The sequence below is a fragment of the Pseudophryne corroboree genome, chromosome 5 (genome assembly GCF_028390025.1).
Source record: "Pseudophryne corroboree isolate aPseCor3 chromosome 5, aPseCor3.hap2, whole genome shotgun sequence".
NCBI lineage: Eukaryota > Metazoa > Chordata > Amphibia > Anura > Myobatrachidae > Pseudophryne > Pseudophryne corroboree.
Genome location: NC_086448.1, coordinates 421,421,676 through 421,442,978, shown reverse-complemented (window position 1 = coordinate 421,442,978; position 21,303 = coordinate 421,421,676). Strand labels below are relative to the sequence as shown.

General features: G+C 50.0%; 2 protein-coding genes across 7 annotated transcripts in view; one reads left to right on the top strand and one right to left on the bottom strand.

Moving 5' to 3' along the window:
- The window catches only part of PDCD6 (programmed cell death 6), a 175,712-nt gene extending 162,254 nt beyond the window's left edge, over positions 1 to 13,458 (bottom strand). For both annotated transcript variants that reach the window (XM_063922803.1, XM_063922804.1), the window contains exon 1: positions 13,374 to 13,458. In XM_063922803.1, the coding sequence (XP_063778873.1) occupies positions 13,374 to 13,447 (74 nt within the window). In that variant the 5' untranslated portion in view covers positions 13,448 to 13,458. The remainder of the gene's footprint in view (positions 1 to 13,373) is intronic.
- PIGM (phosphatidylinositol glycan anchor biosynthesis class M) overlaps positions 13,185 to 21,303 on the top strand; it is a 78,873-nt gene continuing 70,754 nt past the window's right edge. For 2 of the 5 annotated variants that reach the window (XM_063922796.1, XM_063922799.1), the window contains exon 1: positions 13,446 to 13,646. In XM_063922796.1, coding sequence (XP_063778866.1) covers positions 13,446 to 13,646 — 201 coding nt within the window. Of the gene's footprint in view, positions 13,347 to 13,445; positions 13,647 to 21,303 lie in introns of those variants that run through there. The other 3 variants (XM_063922797.1, XM_063922800.1, XM_063922798.1) reach the window with 2 other exon arrangements.

Below are 21,303 nucleotides of genomic sequence, written 5' to 3'. Positions count from 1 at the left end.
TTTAATACACGTGCATGCTGTAATACAGATAAATAAGAATTTACTCACCGGTAATTCTATTTCTCGTAGTCCGTAGTGGATGCTGGGACTCCGTAAGGACCATGGGGGAATAGCGGCTCCACAGGAGACTGGGCACAACTATAAAGAAAGCTTTAGGTCTAACTGGTGTGCACTGGCTCCTCCCACTATGACCCTCCTCCAGACTTCAGTTAGGATACTGTGCCCGGAAGAGCTGACAATAGGGAAGGATTTTGAATCCCAGGTAAGACTCATACCAGCCACACCAATCACACCGTATAACTCGTGATACAATACCCAGTTAACAGTATGATAACAACTGAGCCTCTCAACAGATGGCTCAACAATAGCCCTTTAGTTAAGCAATAACTATATACAAGTATTGCAGACAATCCGCACTTGGGATGGGCGCCCAGCATCCACTACGGACTACGAGAAATAGAATTAACGGTGAGTAAATTCTTGTTTTCTCTGACGTCCTAAGTGGATGCTGGGACTCCGTAAGGACCATGGGGATTATACCAAAGCTCCCAAACGGGCGGGAGAGTGCGGATGACTCTGCAGTACCGAATGGGCAAACTCTAGGTTCTCCTTAGCCAGGGTGTCAAACTTGTAGAATTTAGCAAACGTGTTTGACCCCGACCAAGTAGCTGCTCGGCAAAGCTGAAGAGCCGAGACCCCTCGGGCAGCCGCCCAAGAAGAGCCCACCTTCCTCGTGGAATGGGCTTTCACTGATTTAGGATGCGGCAGTCCAGCCGCAGAATGTGCAAGCTGAATCGTACTACAGATCCAGCGAGCAATAGTCTGCTTTGAAGCAGGTGCACCCAACTTGTTGGGCGCATACAGGATAAATAGCGAGTCAGTCTTTCTGACACCAGCTGTCCTGGAAACATATTTTCAGGGCCCTGACCACGTCTAACAACTTGGAAGCCTCCAAGTCTTTTGTAGCCGCAGGCACCACAATAGGTTGGTTCAGATGAAACGCTGACACCACTTTAGGGAGAAACTGGGGACGAGTCCTCAATTCTGCCCTATCCATATGGAAAATCAGATAAGGGCTTTTATATGACAAACCTGACAATTCTGATACACGCCTGGCCGAAGCCAAGGCCAGCAACATGACCACTTTCCACGTGAGATATTTCAATTCCATGGTTTTAAGTGGCTCAAACCAATGTGACTTTAGGAACTCCAACACCACGTTGAGATCCCAAGGTGCCACTGGAGGCACAAAAGGGGGCTGAATATGCTGCACTCCCTTAACAAAAGTCTGAACTTCAGGCAGTGAAGCCAGTTTTCTCTGGAAGAAAATCGACAGAGCCGAAATCTGGACCTTAATGGAACCCAATTTTAGGCCCATAGTCACCCCTGACTGTAGGAAGTACAGGAAACGGCCCAGCTGAAATTCTTCCGTTGGGGCCTTCCTGGCCTCACACCACGCAACATATTTTCGCCAAATGCGGTGATAATGGTTCGCGGTCACTTCTTTCCTAGCTTTAATCAGCGTAGGAATGACTTCCTCCGGAATGCCTTTTTCCTTCAGGATCCGGCGTTCAACCGCCATGCCGTCAAACGCAGCCGCGGTAAGTCTTGGAACAGACAGGGCCCCTGCTGCAGCAGGTCCTGTCTGAGCGGTAGAGGCCATGGGTCCTCTGATATCATTTCTTGAAGTTCCGGGTACCAAGCTCTTCTTGGCCAATCCGGAACAATGAGTATAGTGCTTACTCCTCTTCTCCTTATTATCCTCAGTACCTTTGGTATGAGAGGAAGAGGGGGGAACACATAAACCGACCGGTACACCCACGGTGTCACTAGAGCGTCCACAGCTATCACCTGAGGGTCTCTGGACCTGGCGCAATATCTTTCTAGCTTTTTGTTTAGGCGGGACGCCATCATGTCCACCTGTGGCCTTTCCCAACGGTTTACAATCATTTGGAAGACTTCTGGATGAAGTCCCCACTCTCCCGGGTGGAGGTCGTGCCTGCTGAGGAAGTCTGCTTCCCAGTTGTCCACTCCCGGAATGAACACTGCTGACAGTGCTAACACGTGATTTTCCGCCCATCGGAGAATCCTTGTGGCTTCTGCCATCGCCGTCCTGCTTCTCGTGCCGCCCTGTCGGTTTACATGGGCGACCGCCGTGATGTTGTCTGACTGGATCAGTACCGGCTGGTTTTGAAGCAGGGGTTTTGCCTGACTTAGGGCATTGTATATGGCCCTTAGTTCCGGAATATTTATGTGAAGGGAAGTCTCCTGACTTGACCATAGTCCTTGGAAGTTTCTTCCCTGTGTGACTGCCCCCCCAGCCTCGAAGGCTGGCATCCGTGGTCACCAGGACCCAGTCCTGTATGCCGAATCTGCGGCCCTCTTGAAGATGAGCACTCTGCAGCCACCACAGTAGAGACACCCTTGTCCTTGGAGACAGGGTTATCAGACGATGCATCTGAAGATGCGATCCGGACCACTTGTCCAACAGGTCCCACTGAAAAGTTCTTGCATGAAACCTGCCGAATGGAATTGCTTCGTAAGAAGCTACCATTTTTCCAAGGATCCGCGTGCAGTGATGCACCGACACCTGTTTTAGTTTTAGGAGGCCTCTGACTAGAGATGACAGCTCCCTGGCCTTCTCCTCCGGGAGAAACACTTTTTTCTGTTCTGTGTCCAGAACCATCCCCAGGAACAGTAGACGTGTCGTAGGGACCAGCTGTGACTTTGGGATGTTTAGAATCCAGCCGTGCTGTTGTAGCACTTCCCGAGATAGTGCTACCCCGACCAACAACTGCTCTCTGGACCTCGCCTTTATCAGGAGATCGTCCAAGTACGGGATAATTAAAACTCCCTTCTTTCGAAGGAGTATCATAATTTCGGCCATTACCTTGGTAAAGACCCTCGGAGCCGTGGATAGACCGAACGGCAACGTCTGGAATTGGTAATGACAATCCTGTACCACAAATCTGAGGTACTCCTGGTGAGGATGGTAAATGGGGACATGCAGGTAAGCATCCTTGATGTCCAGTGATACCATGTAATCCCCCTCGTCCAGGCTTGCAATAACCGCCCTGAGCGATTCCATCTTGAACTTGAATTTTTTTATATATGTGTTCAAGGATTTCAAATTTAAAATGGGTCTCACCGAACCGTCCGGTTTCGGTACCACAAACATTGTGGAATAGTAACCCCTTCCTTGTTGAAGTAGGGGTAACTTTACTATCACCTGTTGTGAATACAGCTTGTGAATTGCCTGTAACACTGCCTCCCTGCCTGAGGGAGCGGTTGGCAAGGCAGATTTGAGGAAACGGCGGGGAGGAGACATCTCGAATTCCAGCTTGTACCCCTGAGATACTATCTGAAAGATCCAGGGATCCACCCGTGAGCGAGCCCACTGATCGCTGAAAAATTTGAGACGGGCCCCCACCGTACCTGGCTCTGCCTGTGGAGCCCCAGCGTCATGCTGTGGACTTAGAGGAAGCGGGGGAGGACTTTTGCTCCTGGGAACTGGCTGTATGCTGCAGCTTCTTTCCCCTACCTCTGCCTCTGGGCAGAAAGGACGCGCCTTTAACCCGCTTGCCCCTATTGGGCCGAAAGGACTGTACCTGATAATACGGTGCTTTCTTTGGCTGTGAGGGAACATGGGGTAAAAATGTACACTTCCCAGCTGTTGCAGTGGAAACGAGGTCCGAGAGACCATCCCCGAACAACTCCTCACCCTTATAAGGCAGAACTTCCATGTGTCTTTTGGAATCTGCATCTCCTGTCCACTGCCGAGTCCATAACCCTCTCCTGGCAGAAATGGACATTGCACTAATTTTGGATGCCAGCCGGCAAATATCTCTCTGTGCATCCCTCATGTATAAAAGTGCGTCTTTTACATGCTCTACGGTTAGCAATATAGTGTCCCTGTCTAGGGTATCTATATTTTCTGACAGGGAATCTGACCACGCAGCAGCAGCACTGCACATCCAGGCTGAAGCAATAGCCGGTCTCAGTATAACACCTGTGTGTGTATATATAGATTTCAGGATAGCCTCCTGCTTTCTATCAGCAGATTCCTTCAGGGCGGCCGTATCCGGAGACGGTAGTGCCACCTTCTTTGACAAGCGTGTGAGCGCTTTATCCACCCTAGGGGATGTTTCCCAGCGTGACCTGTCCTCTGGCGGGAAAGGGTACGCCATTAGTAACCTCTTAGAAATTACCATCTTTTTATCAGGGGAAGCCCACGCTTCTTCACACACTTCATTTAACTCCTCAGATGGAGGAAAAGCTACTGGTAGTTTTTTCTCTCCAAACATAATACCCTTTTTTGTGGTACCGGGGGTAACATCAGAAATGTGCAACACATTTTTCATTGCCTCAATCATGTAACGTGTGGCCCTACTGGAAGTTACATTAGTCTCGTCGTCGTCGACACTGGAGTCAGTATCCGTGTCGACATCTGTGTCTGCCATCTGAGGTAGCGGGCGTTTTAGAGCCCCTGATGGCTTTTGAGACGCCTGGGCAGGCACAGGCTGAGAAGCCGGCTGTCCCACGTTAGGTATGTCGTCAAACCTTTTATGCAAGGAGTCGACACTGTCGCGTAATTCCTTCCACAGCACCATCCACTCAGGTGTCGACCCCGCAGGGGGTGACATCACATTTACAGGCATCTGCTCCGCCTCCACATATGCATCCTCATCAAACATGTCGACACAGCCGTACCGACACACCGCAAACACACAGGGAATGCTCTGACAGAGGACAGGACCCCAAAAAGCCCTTTGGGGAGACAGAGAGAGAGAGTATGCCAGCACACACCAGAGCGCTATATAACACAGGGATCCCACTATAAATGAGTGCTGTCCCTTATAGCTGCTTTTTTATATATCAATATATATATATATCTATCCTGCGCCTAAATTTAGTGCCCCCCCTCTCTTTTTTACCCTTCTGTAGTGTTCAGACTGCAGGGGAGAGCCAGGGAGCTTCCTTCCAGCGGAGCCGTGAGGGAAAAATGGCGCCAGTGTGCTGAGGGAGATGGCCCCGCCCCTTTTCCGGCTGACTTCTCCCGCATTTTCTGAAATACTGGCAGGGGTATTTATTACATCTATATAGCCTCTAGGACTATATATGATGTAGATTTGCCAGCCAAGGTGTCATATATTGCCCTCAGGGCGCCCCCCCCAGCGCCCTGCACCCATCAGTGACCGGAGTGTGAGGTGTACATGAGGAGCAATGGCGCACAGCTGCAGTGCTGTGCGCTACCTTGGTGAAGACCGAAGTCTTCTGCCGCCGATTTTCTGGACCTCTTCATACTTCTGGCTCTGTAAGGGGGACGGCGGCGCGGCTCCGGGAATGAACACCAAGGTCGGGTCCTGCGGTCGATCCCTCTGGAGCTAATGGTGTCCAGTAGCCTAAGAAGCCCAAACTACCACCTGTTAGGTAGGTTCGCTTCTTCTCCCCTTAGTCCCTCGCTGCAGTGAGTCTGTTGCCAGCAGATCTCACTGTAAAATAAAAAACCTAAATATACTTTCTAGGAGCTCAGGAGAGCCCCTAGTGTGCATCCAGCTCAGCCGGGCACAGGATTCTAACTGAAGTCTGGAGGAGGGTCATAGTGGGAGGAGCCAGTGCACACCAGTTAGACCTAAAGCTTTCTTTATAGTTGTGCCCAGTCTCCTGCGGAGCCGCTAATCCCCCATGGTCCTTACGGAGTCCCAGCATCCACTTAGGACGTCAGAGAAATAAGATTTTAAACCTACCGGTAAATCTTTTTCTCCTAGTCCGTAGAGGATGCTAGGAACTCCGTAAGCACCATGGGGAATAGACGGGCTCACAGGAGACATGGGCACTAAAAATAACTTTAGATATGGGTGTGCACTGGCTCTTCCCTCTATGGCCCTCCTCCAGACCTCAGTTAGAGAAACTGTGCCCAGAGGAGACGGACAGTACGAGGAAAGGATTTTTGTTAATCTAAGGGTAAGATTCATACCAGCCACACCGTACAACATGGAATATACGAACCAGTTAACAGCATGGAACAAACCAGTATCAGCCCGAGACTGATCAAAACTGTAACAAAACCCTTAAGTAAGCAAAAACTATATACAAGTCTTGCAGAGGTAGTCCGCACTGGGACGGGCGCCCAGCATCCTCTACGGACTAGGAGAAAAAGATTTACCGGTAGGTTTAAAATCTTATTTTCTCTTACGTCCTAGAGGATGCTGGGAACTCCAAAAAGGACCATGGGGATTATACCAAAGCTCCCAAACGGGCGGGAGAGTGCGGATGACTCTGCAGCACCGATTGAACAAACAGGAGGTCCTCATCAGCCAGGGTATCAAACTTGTAGAACTTCGCAAAGGTGTTTGAACCCGACCAAGTAGCAGCTCGGCACAGCTGTAGTGCCGAGACACCTCGGGCAGCCGCCCAAGAAGAGCCCACCTTACTAGTGTAATGGGCCTTTACAGAATTCGGTAATGGCAATCCAACCGTAGAATGAGCCTGCTGAATTGTGTTACAGATCCAGCGAGCAATAGTCTGCTTCGAAGCAGGAGCGCCAACCTGGTCGGCTGCATACAGGACAAACAGTGCCTCCGTTTCCCTAACCCGAGCCGTTCTGGCCACATACATTTTCAATGCCCTGACCACATCCAGGGACTCTGAATCCTCCACGTCCCGCATAGCCACAGGCACCACAATAGGTTGGTTCATATGAAAAGAAGAAACCACCTTGGGCAAAAATTGAGGACGAGTCCGCAATTCTGCTCTATCCACATGGAATATCAGATAGGGGCTCTTGTGAGATAAAGCCGCCAACGCCGACCCTGGCTTGCCGATGCCAAGGCCAACAACATGACCACTTTCCAAGTGAGATATTTTAATTCCACCGTTTTAAGTGGTTCAAACCAGTGAGACTTAAGGAACCGCAACACCACGTTAAGGTCCCAGGGTGCCACTGGGGGCACAAAAGGAGGCTGGATATGCAGCACTCCCTTCACAAAAGTCTGGACTTCTGGGAGAGAAGCCAATTCCTTCTGAAAGAAAATGGATATGACCGAAATCTGAACCTTAATGGAACCTAATTTTAGGCCCAAATTCACTCCCGTCTGTAGGAAGTGAAGGAAACTGCCCAAATGGAATTCTTCCGGAGGAGCATTCCTGGACTCGCACCACGATATATACTTTCGCCCTATACGGTGATAATGTTTCGCTGTTGCGTCTTTCCTAGCCTTTATCAGAGTAGGAATGACCTCATCCGGAATGCCCTTTTCCACTAGGATCCGGCGTTCAACCGCCATGCCGTCAAACGCAGCCGCGGTAAGTCTTGGAACAGACAGGGCCCCTGTTGTAACAGGTCCTCTCTGAGAGGAAGAGGCCACGGATCTTCTGTGAGCATCTCCTGCAGATCCGGATACCAGGCCCTTCGCGGCCAATCTGGAACAATGAGAATAGTCTGTACTCCTTTTCGTCTTATGATTCTCAATATCTTTGAGATGAGCGGAAGGGAGGAAACACATAGACCGACTGAAACACCCATGGTGTCACCAGAGTGTCCACCGCCACTGCCTGAGGGTCCCTCGACCTGGCGCAATACTTCGGTAGTTTCTTGTTGGCGTGACGCCATCATGTCTATCTGAGGCAATCCCCACCGACTTGCAATCTCTGTGAAGACTTCCTGATGAAGTCCCCACTCTCCTGGATGTAGATCGTGTCTGCTGAGGAAGTCTGCTTCCCAGTTGTCCACTCCCGGAATGAAGACTGCTGTCATGGCGCTTACATGATTTTCCGCCCAGCGAAGAATCCTGGCGGCTTCTGCCATTGCCACTCTGCTCTTTGTTCTGCCTTGGCGGTTTACATGCGCCACTGCAGTGATGTTGTCTGACTGGATCAGAACTGGTAGGTCGCGAAGCAAATCTTCAGCTTGTCGAAGGGCATTGTATATGGCCCTCAACTCCAGTATGTTGATGTGAAGACAAGCCTCCTGGCTTGACCACAGACCCTGGAAGTTTCTTCCCTTTGCGACTGCTCCCCAACCTCGGAGGCTCGCGTCCGTGGTTACCAGAACCCAGTCCTGAATGCCGAACCTGCGACCCTCCAGAAGGTGAGCACTCTGCAGCCACCACAGGAGAGATACCCTGGCCCTGGGGGACAGGGTGATCATCTGATGAATCTGTAGAGGAGACCCGGACCACTTGTCCAGAAGGTCCCATTGAAAAGTTCTCGCATGGAACCTGCCGAATGGGATGGCCTCGTAAGTCGCCACCATCTTTCCCAGAACTCGAGTGCAGTGATGCACCGACACCCTCTTTGGCTTCAATAGGTCCTTGACCAAAGACATGAGTTCTTGGGCCTTTTCCGTCGGAAGATAAACCCTTTTCTGGTCCGTATCCATAATCATACCTATGAAAGGCAAACGAGTCGTTGGTACCAACTGTGACTTCGGGAAATTGAGAATCCAGCCGTGCTGTTGCAACACCCTCAGGGAGAGTGATACGCTGTTCAGTAACGGTTCTCTCGGTCTCGCTTTTATCAGGAGATCGTCCAAGTACGGGATAATTGTGACACCCTGCTGGCGCAGGAGCACCATCATTTCCACCATTACCTTGGTGAAAATCCTCGGGCCGTGGAAAGCCCAAACTGCAACGTCTGAAATTGGTAATGACAATCCTGTACAGCAAACCTCAGGAACGCCTGATGAGGCAGATATATGGGGACATGAAAGGTATGCATCCTTTATGTCCAGGGACACCATATAATCCCCCCCTTCCAGGCTGGCGATGACCGCTCTGAGCGACTCCATCTTGAACTTGAACCTTTTCAAGTATAGGTTTAAGGATTTTAAATTCAAAATGGGCCTGACCGAACCGCCCGGTTTCGGGACTACAAACAGGGTTGAGTAATACCCCATCCCCTGCTGCAGCAGGGGGACTTTGACCACCACTTGTTGAAGACACAATTTTTGAATCACATGGGGGATAAGCCGGTAGGGCCGATTTGAAAAACCGGCGAGGAGGCACCTCTTCGAATTCCAGCTTGTAACCCTGGGAAACAATTTCTATTGCCCAGGGATCCACCTGTGAGTGAACCCAAATGTGGCTGGACTCCCTCAGCGGAGCCCCAGCGTCATGCAGTGGATTTTGTAGAGGCCGGGGAGGACTTCTGCTCCTGGGAACTAGCTGTGGTTGGCAGCTTTTTTCCCTTACCCCTGGCAAGAAAGGAAGATCCTCGCACTCTCTTGGGTTTATGCGACCGAAAGGACTGCATCTGATAATGTGGTGCTTTCTTAGGCTGTGAGGAAACTTAGGCAAAAAAGTTGATTTACCTGCCGTAGCCGTGGAAACAAGGTCCGTGAGACCTTCCCCAAACAATTCCTCACCCTTGTAAGGTAAAACCTCCATATGCCTCTTCGAGTCGGCATCACCCGTCCATTGTCGGGTCCATAGGACTCGTCTAGCCGAAATGGCCATAGCGTTGGCTCTGGAACCCAGTAGGCCAATGTCTCTGAGCATCCCTCATATATAGGACAGCATCTTTAATATGACCCAGGGTCAATAAAATGTTTTCCTTATCCAGCATATGTATATCAGCAGATAAGGTATCTGTCCACGCTGCTATCACGCTACAAACCCAAGCCGACGCTATCGCCGGTCTGAGTAAGGTACCAGTATGTGTGTAAATAGACTTCAAGGTAGTCTCCTGCCTGCGATCAGCAGGATCCTTGAGGGTTGCCGTATCTTAAGATGGCAGCGCTACCTTTTTGGATAAGCGGGTCAATGTTTTATCCACCCTCGGGGTGGATTCCCACCGTATCCTGTCCTTAGTCGGGAAAGGATATGCCATAAGAATCCTTTTGGGAATCTGCAGTTTTTTTGTCTAGAGATTCCCAAGCCTTTTCAAATAATTTGTTCAGTTCATGAGATGTGGGAAAGGTTATCTCAGGTTTTTTTTCCTTATACATGCGCACCCTCGTGTCAGGTACAGAGGGTTCATCCGTGATAAGCAACACCTCTTTTATAGCAATAATCATATAATGAATACTTTTAGCCAATTTTGGCTGTAACTTTGCATCATCGTAGTCGACACTGGAGTCAGAATCCGTGTCGGTATCAGTGTCTACTATTTGGGATAGTGGGTGCTTTTGAGACCCAGAAGGTCCCTGCGACATAGTGAAAGGCAGGGTTTGACTCCCTGGACACTCCCTGGACTCAGCTTTGTCCAACCTTTTGTGCAATAAATTCACATTTGCATTTAAAACATTCCACATATCCAACCAGTCAGGTGTCGGCGTTGCCGACAGACACCACACTCATTTGCTCCACCTCCTCCCTAGAAGAGACTTCCGCTTCAGACATGCCGACACACGCGTACCGACACACCACACACTCACACAACACTGCGCCAAATTATGTGCCACCCCCGTCTTTCAAACCCTCTGTCACCGTGTTCCGGGGAGCCAGCTTCTCAGCGGTGTGCTGTGGAGAAAATGGCGCTGGTGAGTGCTGAGGATCAAGCTCCGCCCCCTCAGCGGCAGGCTTCGGTCCAGCTTGATTTCTTTTAAAAACTGGCGGGGGATCTCTTATATATAGTGTAGAGCCCATATATGTCCTGATTTTGCCAGACCAGAGGTTTAATTGCTGCCCAGGGCGCCCCCCCTGCGCTCTGCACCCTTACAGTGCCTGCCGTGTGTGTGTTGTGCGGGAGCAATGACGCGCAGCGTTACCGCTGCGCGTTACCTCAGTGAAGATCCGAAGTCTTCTGCCGCCTCTGAAGTCTTCTTTCTTCTCATACTCACCCGGCTTCTATCTTCCGGCTCTGTGAGGAGGAGGACGGCGGCGCGGCTTCGGGACGAACAGCTAGGAGAGACCTGCGTTCCGACTCCCCCTGGAGCTAATGGTGTCCAGTAGCCTAAGAAGCAGAGCCTAGCAGTTAAGTAGGTCTGCTTCTCTTCCCTCAGTCCCTCGATGCAGGGAGCCTGTTGCCAGCAGGCTCCCTGAAAATAAAAAACCTAACAAAATGTCTTTCTTTCAGGAAACTCAGGAGAGCTCCCTGTAATGCACCCAGTCTCCTCTGGGCACAGTATCAAACTGAGGTCTGGAGGAGGGTCATAGAGGGAGGAGCCAGTGCACACCCATATCTAAAGTTCTTTTTAGTGCCCATGTCTCCTGCGGAGCCCGTCTATTCCCCATTGTCCTTACGGAGTTCCCAGCATCCTCTAGGACGTAAGAGAAAGTGGGGTTTAAGAATGCCCCTATCGGTCACACCATTGAATATTGTACTGTATCTCAGAGACGAGATATAGACCAGAGAGTGCTAGAAGCACCAGAGCAAAAAGTAACACCCCAGACAGGAAAGAGGAACTTCAAAGTTGTGACAGGTGCAGGGTGCTAGAATGAACACTAGACACTCCCATAATATGCCCACTGAACTGTCGATGTGTGTGCATAGTATCCCCTGACGAAAGCCCACAAGGCAGAAACATGTTGGAAGACCCCCAGCATCAGCACATCCCCTATCCCAGCCAAGAGAGCACCTGCACTACACAGCAACAGACCCGCGGCACTTCCAGTCCCAGTCCAGAGGTATCCCAGCAGCATCATCTGCACACAGGCGCATCACCATCGCTGCACACTAGCCACCAACAGCAGCAGACAGACACTCAAGGGAGCGTCCAACACCACCACCAGCAGGCAAGTGTCTACTACGTCTCCAGCCATTATGGATCTAGGCACCACGGTCAACACACAGTACACCCAGACAGATAAGCGAGACACTGCCCTAGGTCAGTCCTTCTCCGCTATCCCCCACCACAAAACAAACCCATGGACATTATACGTTGGACTTTGCATGAACTCTCTTGCACACCAGCCAGCACCCTACAGAGTCCAGTTTCAGCACCTCCAATGTTCACACCCTTTGGTATTGTACTAACATCCATGATATTGTGTGTATTGTCAATTTTTATATAATTGTGTTACTTGTACACTGACCAGCACTGTGACTGGACTTTTCAGTAATTGTCAAACACACACAGTCTGATTTGTTCATCACCACCTCCACATTAGAAATAGCGACTGAGCGATGAACCATCCCCTATTTGTGTGCAATACTAACGGCCTCCCAGTTACAACCAATCGCCACCTTTCTGATACTGTCTAAATCTATGGCAACAGCACCTTTGTGGGGACACTGTATAATACATGCGTCGTAGGGGTTTTCTAAGCTTCTCACGCATGGCCAGATGTAAATAATTGCTCAACTACAAGAATATCAACATCCCATGGGACTCAGGCCCCCATGACCTAGGACATTTAATTTTATTTTTAATTAGGTACTGTATACATAATTACTAAGCAGGACAGATTACAGGGGTGGGATCAGTATATTGTGTCTCCATTCATGTCAATAATCATAATGTGGACATGATCATGCCAGCATTGCTCCCGTTGACATTCAACAGCATGTGTACACTGATGTAATATCAACATGATCATTATGTCAATACAGTCTTTTATGTTTATCTATTGTTAACGGTAACCCTTACTGCTATCAGAATGCAAATATTGACAATTTTCCAATGCCAACATAAATCTATGTCAACATGAATGTCATTGTCACCGTCGACATCCTGACTACATCCCTACCCAGCCACACTCCACTCAGGATAGCATACAGTAATGTATAACAAAAATATCTTGTTGTGATTGGAAAATTTTGGACTGAAATTAAGAAAACAAGAATCTGAGCGTCACCTTCCAGCAAGGAACGTGCTTAGCGGGAAATTCACTACTGGAGAGAGTTTTGAGAAGAAAAGCGGCTTCATTTGTAATAGCGAAGTGGATACAGCAGTAGCTATGACAGCGATGGGACATGTACCGCCAGCAGCCATGGCATAGTGCGTGCATTGGGGTGAATGCCTCCACTGCTTAATGCAATGTAGTATCAGTTCCTCTGTTGCATAACATCTTACAACCACCTAGTGATTTGGAAACATTCTGTGACTCATCGGTAGCTATTTACAGTAAAGAAGACCAGTTTCTGTTGCAGGTAGGTTTGTTTGGCTCTGGGTATGAGATTTACATACATAGAATAGTAACAGCTTCCTCTCCCTAAACATAATGCTGCATTTCCTCCTAATACATAGCATCACATACCCTCCCGCACAGTACTTACTACAGTGCTGCACTGATGACGCAACGTGACTGTGACCAATGAGACAGCAGTGTGGCATCCTGGGGACAGGCACAGGGACCGCCGAGGGCTCGTTAAAGGCACAGTACATGGGGAAAGGGAAAGAAGCACGAGAGTGCCTCCTGAGACTGCTATAGCTAAGCATTACATAGATCTATTGCCAGCTCTAGGTGGGTGCGACACATGTGGCCACTTACCTGCGGAAGACATTAATTAGGACTGACTGGTCGACGTAGTTAGGCGGGCGCTGCTGGTACTGGTTATAGGCCATGGTGGCAGCGCTGTGTGTGAGCCGGCAGCAGCGGGCGGTGTGTTGGCACTCCGGCGTCTCCTCCTCCTATACCCGACCCGGCTGTAGCTGCCTGTCAGCCCGGAAGGTGTTGCAGCCACTCCCCTCGCTCACTGCCGCCCGCTCCTCCTCCGTGCTGCCGCCAAGCCTCCGTCCTGTACCCCCGCAGCCCCCCTGTAATGTAAGTCATGTGCCTGCGTGTGAACCGCTGTGGGCGGGGTTTTTTCCTTTATCCCTCTGTGTGATGTAGCAATGTACTATGTGAGCCCACACTCAGTGCTGGGAAATATAACACGTGTACAGTGGCAGCAAGCAGCAGTGCCAGCACGGTTGGTGAGATGCTTAGTCGCATCCCCTATTACACGTCCCTAGCAGCAGGTCTCTGGAGGTTGGCATAACCATAAGCGTGCATTCCTACAGGGATCCTCACCGATAGCCTAGATGGGGTGAATGGATTGCTCTGTTATCCATTAGAAGGAACGTGAAAGTTACTAGCTATAATAATGGCTGTTCCACTTTACTCATAGGATGTTCTATTGCTAATCTACATATAATAATAGTAACCACCGCGGGACACTGTGGCCCGCGGATGGGACAGCGGGACAGTCCCCAAAAAACGGGACTGTCCCGCGAAAATCGGGACAGTTGGGAGGTATGAGTGTGGGTACACACTAGTAGATATATCTGCAGATCAATTGATCTGCAGATATATCTATGGACGGATCGGGCAGTGTGTTGAGCATACACACTGCACAATCCGTCGGGGACTGACGGCATGAACTGGCACGCCCGCCCAGTTCAGCTGTCAATCACCGCCGGCCGCCGCATGTGTACGGTCGGTTGGCCATCGGCTTGTGTTGCGGGGCCGACGCGATACGTCTGTGAATGACGGAGTACACAGACGTATCGGCCGTACACACTGGCCTACGGACCCGCGATATATAGGCCGTTCAAGAGAACGTCCGATATATCGGCCAGTGTGTACGGGCCCTAATAGACAGGAAAAAACTGACACCCAACCGACTTCTCAAACATTTGAATTCCACCCATAAAATACACAATCGTAAATTACTGTACATACTATAGCAAAACACTGTCACAATAAATGCAGAAGGAGAAGGTCAGATCATTGTAGCTAGAAATGGCAAGTGGAGGCCAGCCGCAGTGAGAGGATAGGCGATTCAGCACTTAGCGCACCATTTAACAATGCAACATAACCCCTTAGCACTCGCTAAAAATGTTATGTCCTCTTTTCAGTATTTGACAATCAGTAGTAGGCTTAGCTTACCACTGTTTGTCACTGTACCACTTACGCTGCCTATAAATGGCAATAGGAATATGGGCCCAGATTTATCAAGCCTTGGAGAGTGATAAATAACACGGTGATAAAGTACCAGCCAACCAGCTTCTAACTGTCATTTTTCAAACACAGCCTGTAACATGGAAGTTAGGAGCTGATTGGTTGGTACTCACCATGCTATTTATTATAGGCCCTACACACTCGTCGTGGTGCCACCGAGGTGCCCGATGGCTGACCCAGTGGCCGGGGGAGAGTGACGGGGGGAGTGAAGTTTCTTCACTCCTCCCGTCAACAGGCCCCATAGCCCTGCATGCTAATATGGACGAGATTGTCCATATTGGCATGCATGTATAAGCGACCGGGCACCAACGATGAACGAGCGCGGGGCCGCGCATTGTTCATCATTGGTGCCTATGCACTGAAAGATATGAACGATATCTCGTTCATTAATGAATGAGATCATTCATATCTTTCAGTATTATCGCTAGTGTGTAGGGCCTATTACTCTACAAGGCTTGATAAATGGGGGCCATGGTTACCATTTCGGCAAGGTGATCCAGCAACAGCCTTTTTGGCTCTAGCGAAGCCTTCCAGGCATTGCCGGGTGAAAGTGTCATGTGCTGCCTGGCCATCTCTGACAGTGGATGTTGCTGCTGAGGAGGGGTCATCGCTGTACCTCACCAGAGGGGCATGTAATGCTAAATACCAATGCATAATCGTTGGCATCACTGCAATGCTTAAGGAAATATGGCGCTGATAATATGGATGGTTGTTAAATGGGGCCCATAATGTGCCTGTACCCAGACTAAGGACCCCATTTATCAATAAAGAATAACACCAGCGGCATATTTTGTTTCGTATAACTGTGATACAATGAAAATGCAGCTGGTATTCAGCATTACTTACCACTCCAGCGAGGTCCAGCGAAGTCTCCCCCCTCAGCAGAGTCTTCTCCTGCTGACAGCATAATGCTGCCAGCGATGGGCTGCTGAGTCACGCGCATGCACGACATGCATGACCCCTTCACCCAGCGAGGACTTGGCAATGCCAGAAGGCTTTGCAGAAGCCAGAAAGGCAGCGCTGGGTCCCCATTGCCAGACCATACCGCTCTCTATATAGCTGGTGACAGTGATACAGGGGCAAACAGCGGTTTTTGGATGAATACTGAAAGGAAGACATAACCCCTCTAAAGCGGTTATGCATCGTTGATAAATGGGGCCCTTTAGGTGGTTACTCACTGATGTAAAAAAAAATGACATAATTTTTTTACATATAGTATAGGAGCATATGCATCAACGCTTGGAGAGTGATAAAGTGAACTGAGATAAAGTACCAACCAATCAGCCCCTACCTGTCATTTTTCAAACTCAGCCTGTAACTTGGCAGTTAGGAGCTGATTGGTTGGTACTTTATCTCTCTCCAAGCTTTGATGCATATCCCAACTTCCTAAAACCCCTACAGGCAGGGCCGTCTTATGAGCAGTGTAGGTTCCTGGGCAAAGCAATGCACTGGGTCCCCTACCTATCCTCCGGCGGTAGGGGTGGGGGGTGCTATCATCTACAGTTTTGCGTTAGGGGGTGTTCTATATTGCGCTCAGCATGTAGGACCTGGGGCAATACTTTCTGCTAATTACTCCTTACTGCACATATGGGGCGGGAGGGAGTACACTAAACTGTAGAAGGGGACATTGGGCTGAATGAAAGGACCCCAGTACATGGCTTCCAGGATGTTAGGGAGTGTTTAACCTCTTCAGTGGTATGCCCGGAAATCTTCCGGGGTAGCCAGCACTGTCAGCTTTCTGCAATTTAGCAACAAGATTTAAAGAAGCTATTTTTTTTAAAGCTCTTTTAACCTGGTTTTACAAAAATACACATTTCTCTGACGTCCTAGTGGATGCTGGGAACTCCGAAAGGACCATGGGGAATAGCGGCTCCGCAGGAGACTGGGCACAACTAAAGAAAGCATTTAGGTCACCTGGTGTGCACTGGCTCCTCCCACTATGACCCTCCTCCAAGCCTCACTTAGATTTTGTGCCCGGCCGAGGTTGGATGCACACTAGGGGCTCTCCTGAGCTTCTAAAAAGAAAGTATATAATTAGGTTTTTTTATTTTACAGTGAGACCTGCTGGCAACAGGCTCACTGCAGCGAGGGACTAAGGGGAGAAGAAGCGAACCTACCTGCTTGCAGCTAGCTTGGGCTTCTTAGGCTACTGGACACCATTAGCTCCAGAGGGATCGACCGCATGGAACTGGCCTTGGTGTTCGGTCCCGAAGCCGCGCCGCCGTCCCCCTTACAGAGCCAGAAGCAAGAAGAGGTCCGGAAAATCGGCGGCAGAAGACATCAGTCTTCACCAAGGTAGCGCACAGCACTGCAGCTGTGCGCCATTGCTCCTCATACACACTTCACACTCCGGTCACTGAGGGTGCAGGGCGCTAGGGGGGGGGCGCCCTGAGCAGCAATAAAAACACCTTGGCTGGCAAAAATACCACAATATATAGCCCCAGAGGCTATATATGTGATAATTACCCCTGCCAGAATCCATAAAAAAGCGGGAGAAAAGTCCGCGAAAAAGGGGCGGAGCTATCTCCTTCAGCACACTGGCGCCATTTCTCCCTCACAGCTCCGCTGGAAGGAAGCTCCCTGGCTCTCCCCTGCAGTCTACACTACAGAAAAGGGTAAAAAAGAGAGGGGGGGCACTAAATGTAGGCGCAGTATATATAACAGCAGCTATAGGGGACATAATTCAGTTAGTCCCTGCATTATATAGCGCTCTGGTGTGTGCTGGCATACTCTCACTCTGTCTCCCCAAAGGGCTTTTGTGGGTCCTGTCCTCTGTTAGAGCTTTCCCTGTGTGTGTGCGGTGTGTCGGTACGGCTGTGTCGACATGTTTGATGAGGATAATGATGTGGAGGCGGAGCAGATGCCTATAGAAGGGATGTCACCCCCTGCGGGGCAGACACCTGAGTGGATGGACTTATGGAAGGAATTGCGTGCACGTGTCGACTCCTTACACAAAAAATTTGACGACATGCCAAATGCGGGACAGCCGGCTTCTCAGCTCGTGCCTGTCCAGGCGTCTCAAAGGCCATCGGGGGCTCTAAAACGCCCGCTACCTCAGATGGCAGACGCGGATGTCGACACGGATACTGACACCAGTGTCGACGACGATGAGTCTAGTCTAATGTCCACTAAGGCCATTCGTTGCATGATTGAAGCAATGAAAGAGGTGTTACAAATTTCTGATATAAACCCAGGTACCACTAAAAAGGGTATTATGTTTGGGGAGAAAAAACTACCCGTAGTTTTTCCCCCATCAGAAGAATTAAATGAAGTGTGTGAAGAAGCGTGGGCTTTCCCTGATAAAAGATTGGTAATCTCTAAGAAGCTACTAATGGCGTTCCCTTTCCCGCCAGAGGATAGGTCACGTTGGGAGACACCCCCTAGGGTGGATTAAGCGCTCACACGTTTGTCTAAAAAGGTGGCACTACCGTCTCCGGATACGGCCGCCCTCAAGGAACCTGCTGATGGAAAGCAGGAGGCGATCCTGAAGTCTGTATATACACACTCAGGCATTATACTTAGACCAGCTATTGCGTCAGCATGGATGTGCAGTGCTGCCGCTGCGTGGTCAGATTCCCTGTCAGAAAATATTGACACCCTAGACAGGGACACTATTCTGCTAACCATAGAGCATATAAAAGACTCCATGAGAGATGCACAGAGGGAGATCTGCCGGCTGGCATCTAAAATAAGTGCATTGTCCATTTCTGCTAGGAGAGGCTTATGGACTCGCCAGTGGACAGGGGATGCAGATTCAAAAAGGCACATGGAAGTTTTGCCTTATAAGTGTGAGGAGTTATTTGGGGATGGTCTCTCGGACCTAGTTTCCACAGCAACTGCTGGGAAGTCAGCATTTTTACCCCATGTTCCCTCACAGCCTAAAAAGGCGCCGTTTTATCAGGTACAGTCCTTTCGGACTCAGAAAAACAGGCGTGGAAAAGGCGGGTCCTTTCTGTCCAGAGGCAGAGGTAGGGGAAAAAGGCTGCAAAAAAACAGCAGGTTCCCAGGAGCAAAAGTCCTCCCCCGCTTCTTCCAAGTCCGCCGCATGACGGTGGGGCTCCACAGGCGGAGCCAGGTACGGTGGGGGGCCGCCTCAAAAATTTCAGCGATCAGTGGGCTCGCTCACAGGTGGATCCCTGGATCCTGCAAATAGTATCTCAAGGGTACAAACTGGAATTCGAGGCGTCTCCACCCCACCGGTTCCTAAAATCTGCCTTGCCGATTACTCCTTCAGACAGGGAGGCTGTGCTAGCGGCAATTCACAAGCTGTATTCCCAGCAGGTGATAATCAAGGTGCCCCTACTTCAACAAGGACGGGGTTACTATTCCACACTGTTTGTGGTACCGAAACCGGACGGTTCGGTGAGACCCATTTTAAATTTGAAATCCTAGAACACATACATAAAAAAATTCAAGTTCAAGATGGAATCGCTCAGGGCGGTTATTGCAAGCCTGGACGAGGGGGATTACATGGTATCCCTGGACATCAAGGATGCTTACCTGCATGTCCCCATTTACTATCCTCACAAGGAGTACCTCAGATTTGTGGTACAGGATTGCCATTACCAATTCCAGACGCTGCCGTTTGGACTCTCCACGGCACCGAGGGTGTTTACCAAGGTAATGGCGGAAATGATGATACTCCTTCGAAGAAAGGGAGTTTTAATTATCCCGTACTTGGACGATCTCCTAATAAAGGCGAGGTCCAAGGAGCAGTTGTTGGTGGGAGTAGCACTATCTCAGGAGGTGCTACACCAGCACGGTTGGATTCTGAATATTCCAAAATCACAGCTGGTTCCGACGACACGTCTACTGTTCCTGGGTATGATTCTGGATACAGTCCAGAAAAAAGTGTTTCTCCCGGAGGAGAAAGCCAAGGAGCTGTCATCTCTAGTCAGAGACCTCCTGAAACCAAAACAGGTATCGGTGCATCACTGCACGCGGGTCCTGTGAAAGATGGTGGCTTCTTACGAAGCAATTCCTTTCGGCAGGTTCCATGCCAGAATCTTTCAGTGGGACCTGTTGGACCAATGGTCCGGATCGCATCTTCAGATGCATCGCCTAATAACCCTGTCTCCAAGAACCAGGGTGTCTCTGCTGTGGTGGCTGCAGAGTGCTCATCTTCTAGAGGGCCGCAGATTCAGGGCCGTCTTTTCGTATGGGCTCAATGGGCTCTTGCCCAAGGGCCCCAGGAGTATAAGGGCCCTAGTCTGATAGCTGAGGGTCCCCTCTTTCCAGAGGTAGCAGATTTTTGAAAATCGGCCCTAGGGAACCAGAGATATCCGACTTCAAAGCAGTAGTCCCCATCCAAGACTGTTAATTGCTCTTCCCAGCCAGATATCTCGGGCTCTGTATGACTTATAGTTTTTATGAGGGTATATATCAAAATCTGGGACTCTCCACTTTCTGTGGACACTGGCAGCTTGTCTATACTATGCCCAGAACCAGAGATATCAGCCTTCAAGCAGCTGGTCTCTGCTCAAGCTCCACACACCTAATATGCAGTTTTATATATTCGTTGGTGGATTGCTCTGGCTCCTGAACTCTGAATCCCAAGTCCCCTGTACCTCCTGACAGCTGAGACACTCTAATTTTTTATCCCATTCAAAGCTAAGAAATCTTTTTCCAGGAACTGGAGATATCTGCAGTCAAGCAAGCTGCTCTCTCACCAGAAAATTATGAATATTAAGCCCACTCCACTATCGACCCCTCCCTTACATATTAAACACCCCATACCACCCTGGAAGTCATGTACCAGGGCCCCTTCAGTCAGCCCAATGCTACCTTCTACAGTTTAGTGTTCTCCCTCCCACCCCATCTGTGCAGTAAAGGAGTAATTAGCAGAAATTACTGCTCCAGGTCCTATATGCTGAGCGGAAGTTAGCATACCCCCTACCGCCCGCTGGACATCTAAGCTGCTGCTGATAGCACCCCCCTGGAGGATGGGTAGGGGCCCCAGTGCATTGCTGTGCCCAGGGGCCCACACTGCTGTTAAGATGGTCCTGCGCAGATTCGGCATACAGGACTGGGTCCTGGTGACCACGGATGCCAGCCTTCGAGGCTGGGGGGCAGTCACACAGGGAAGAAACTTCCAAGGACTATGGTCGAGTCAGGAGACTTCCCTACACATAAATATTCTGGAACTAAGGGCCATTTACAATGCCCTAAGTCAGGCAAAATCCCTGCTTCTACACCAGCCGGTACTGATCCAGTCAGACAACATCACGGCAGTCGCCCATGTAAATCGACAGGGCGGCACAAGAAGCAGGATGGCAATGGCAGAAGCCACAAGGATTCTCCGATGGGCGGAAAATCACGTACTAGCACTGTCAGCAGTGTTCATTCCGGGAGTGGACAACTGGGAAGCAGACTTTCTCAGCAGGCACGACCTCCACCCGGGAGAGGTGGACATGATGGCGTCCCGCCTAAACAAAAAACTAGAGAGATATTGCGCCAGGTCAAGGGACCCTCAGGCGAT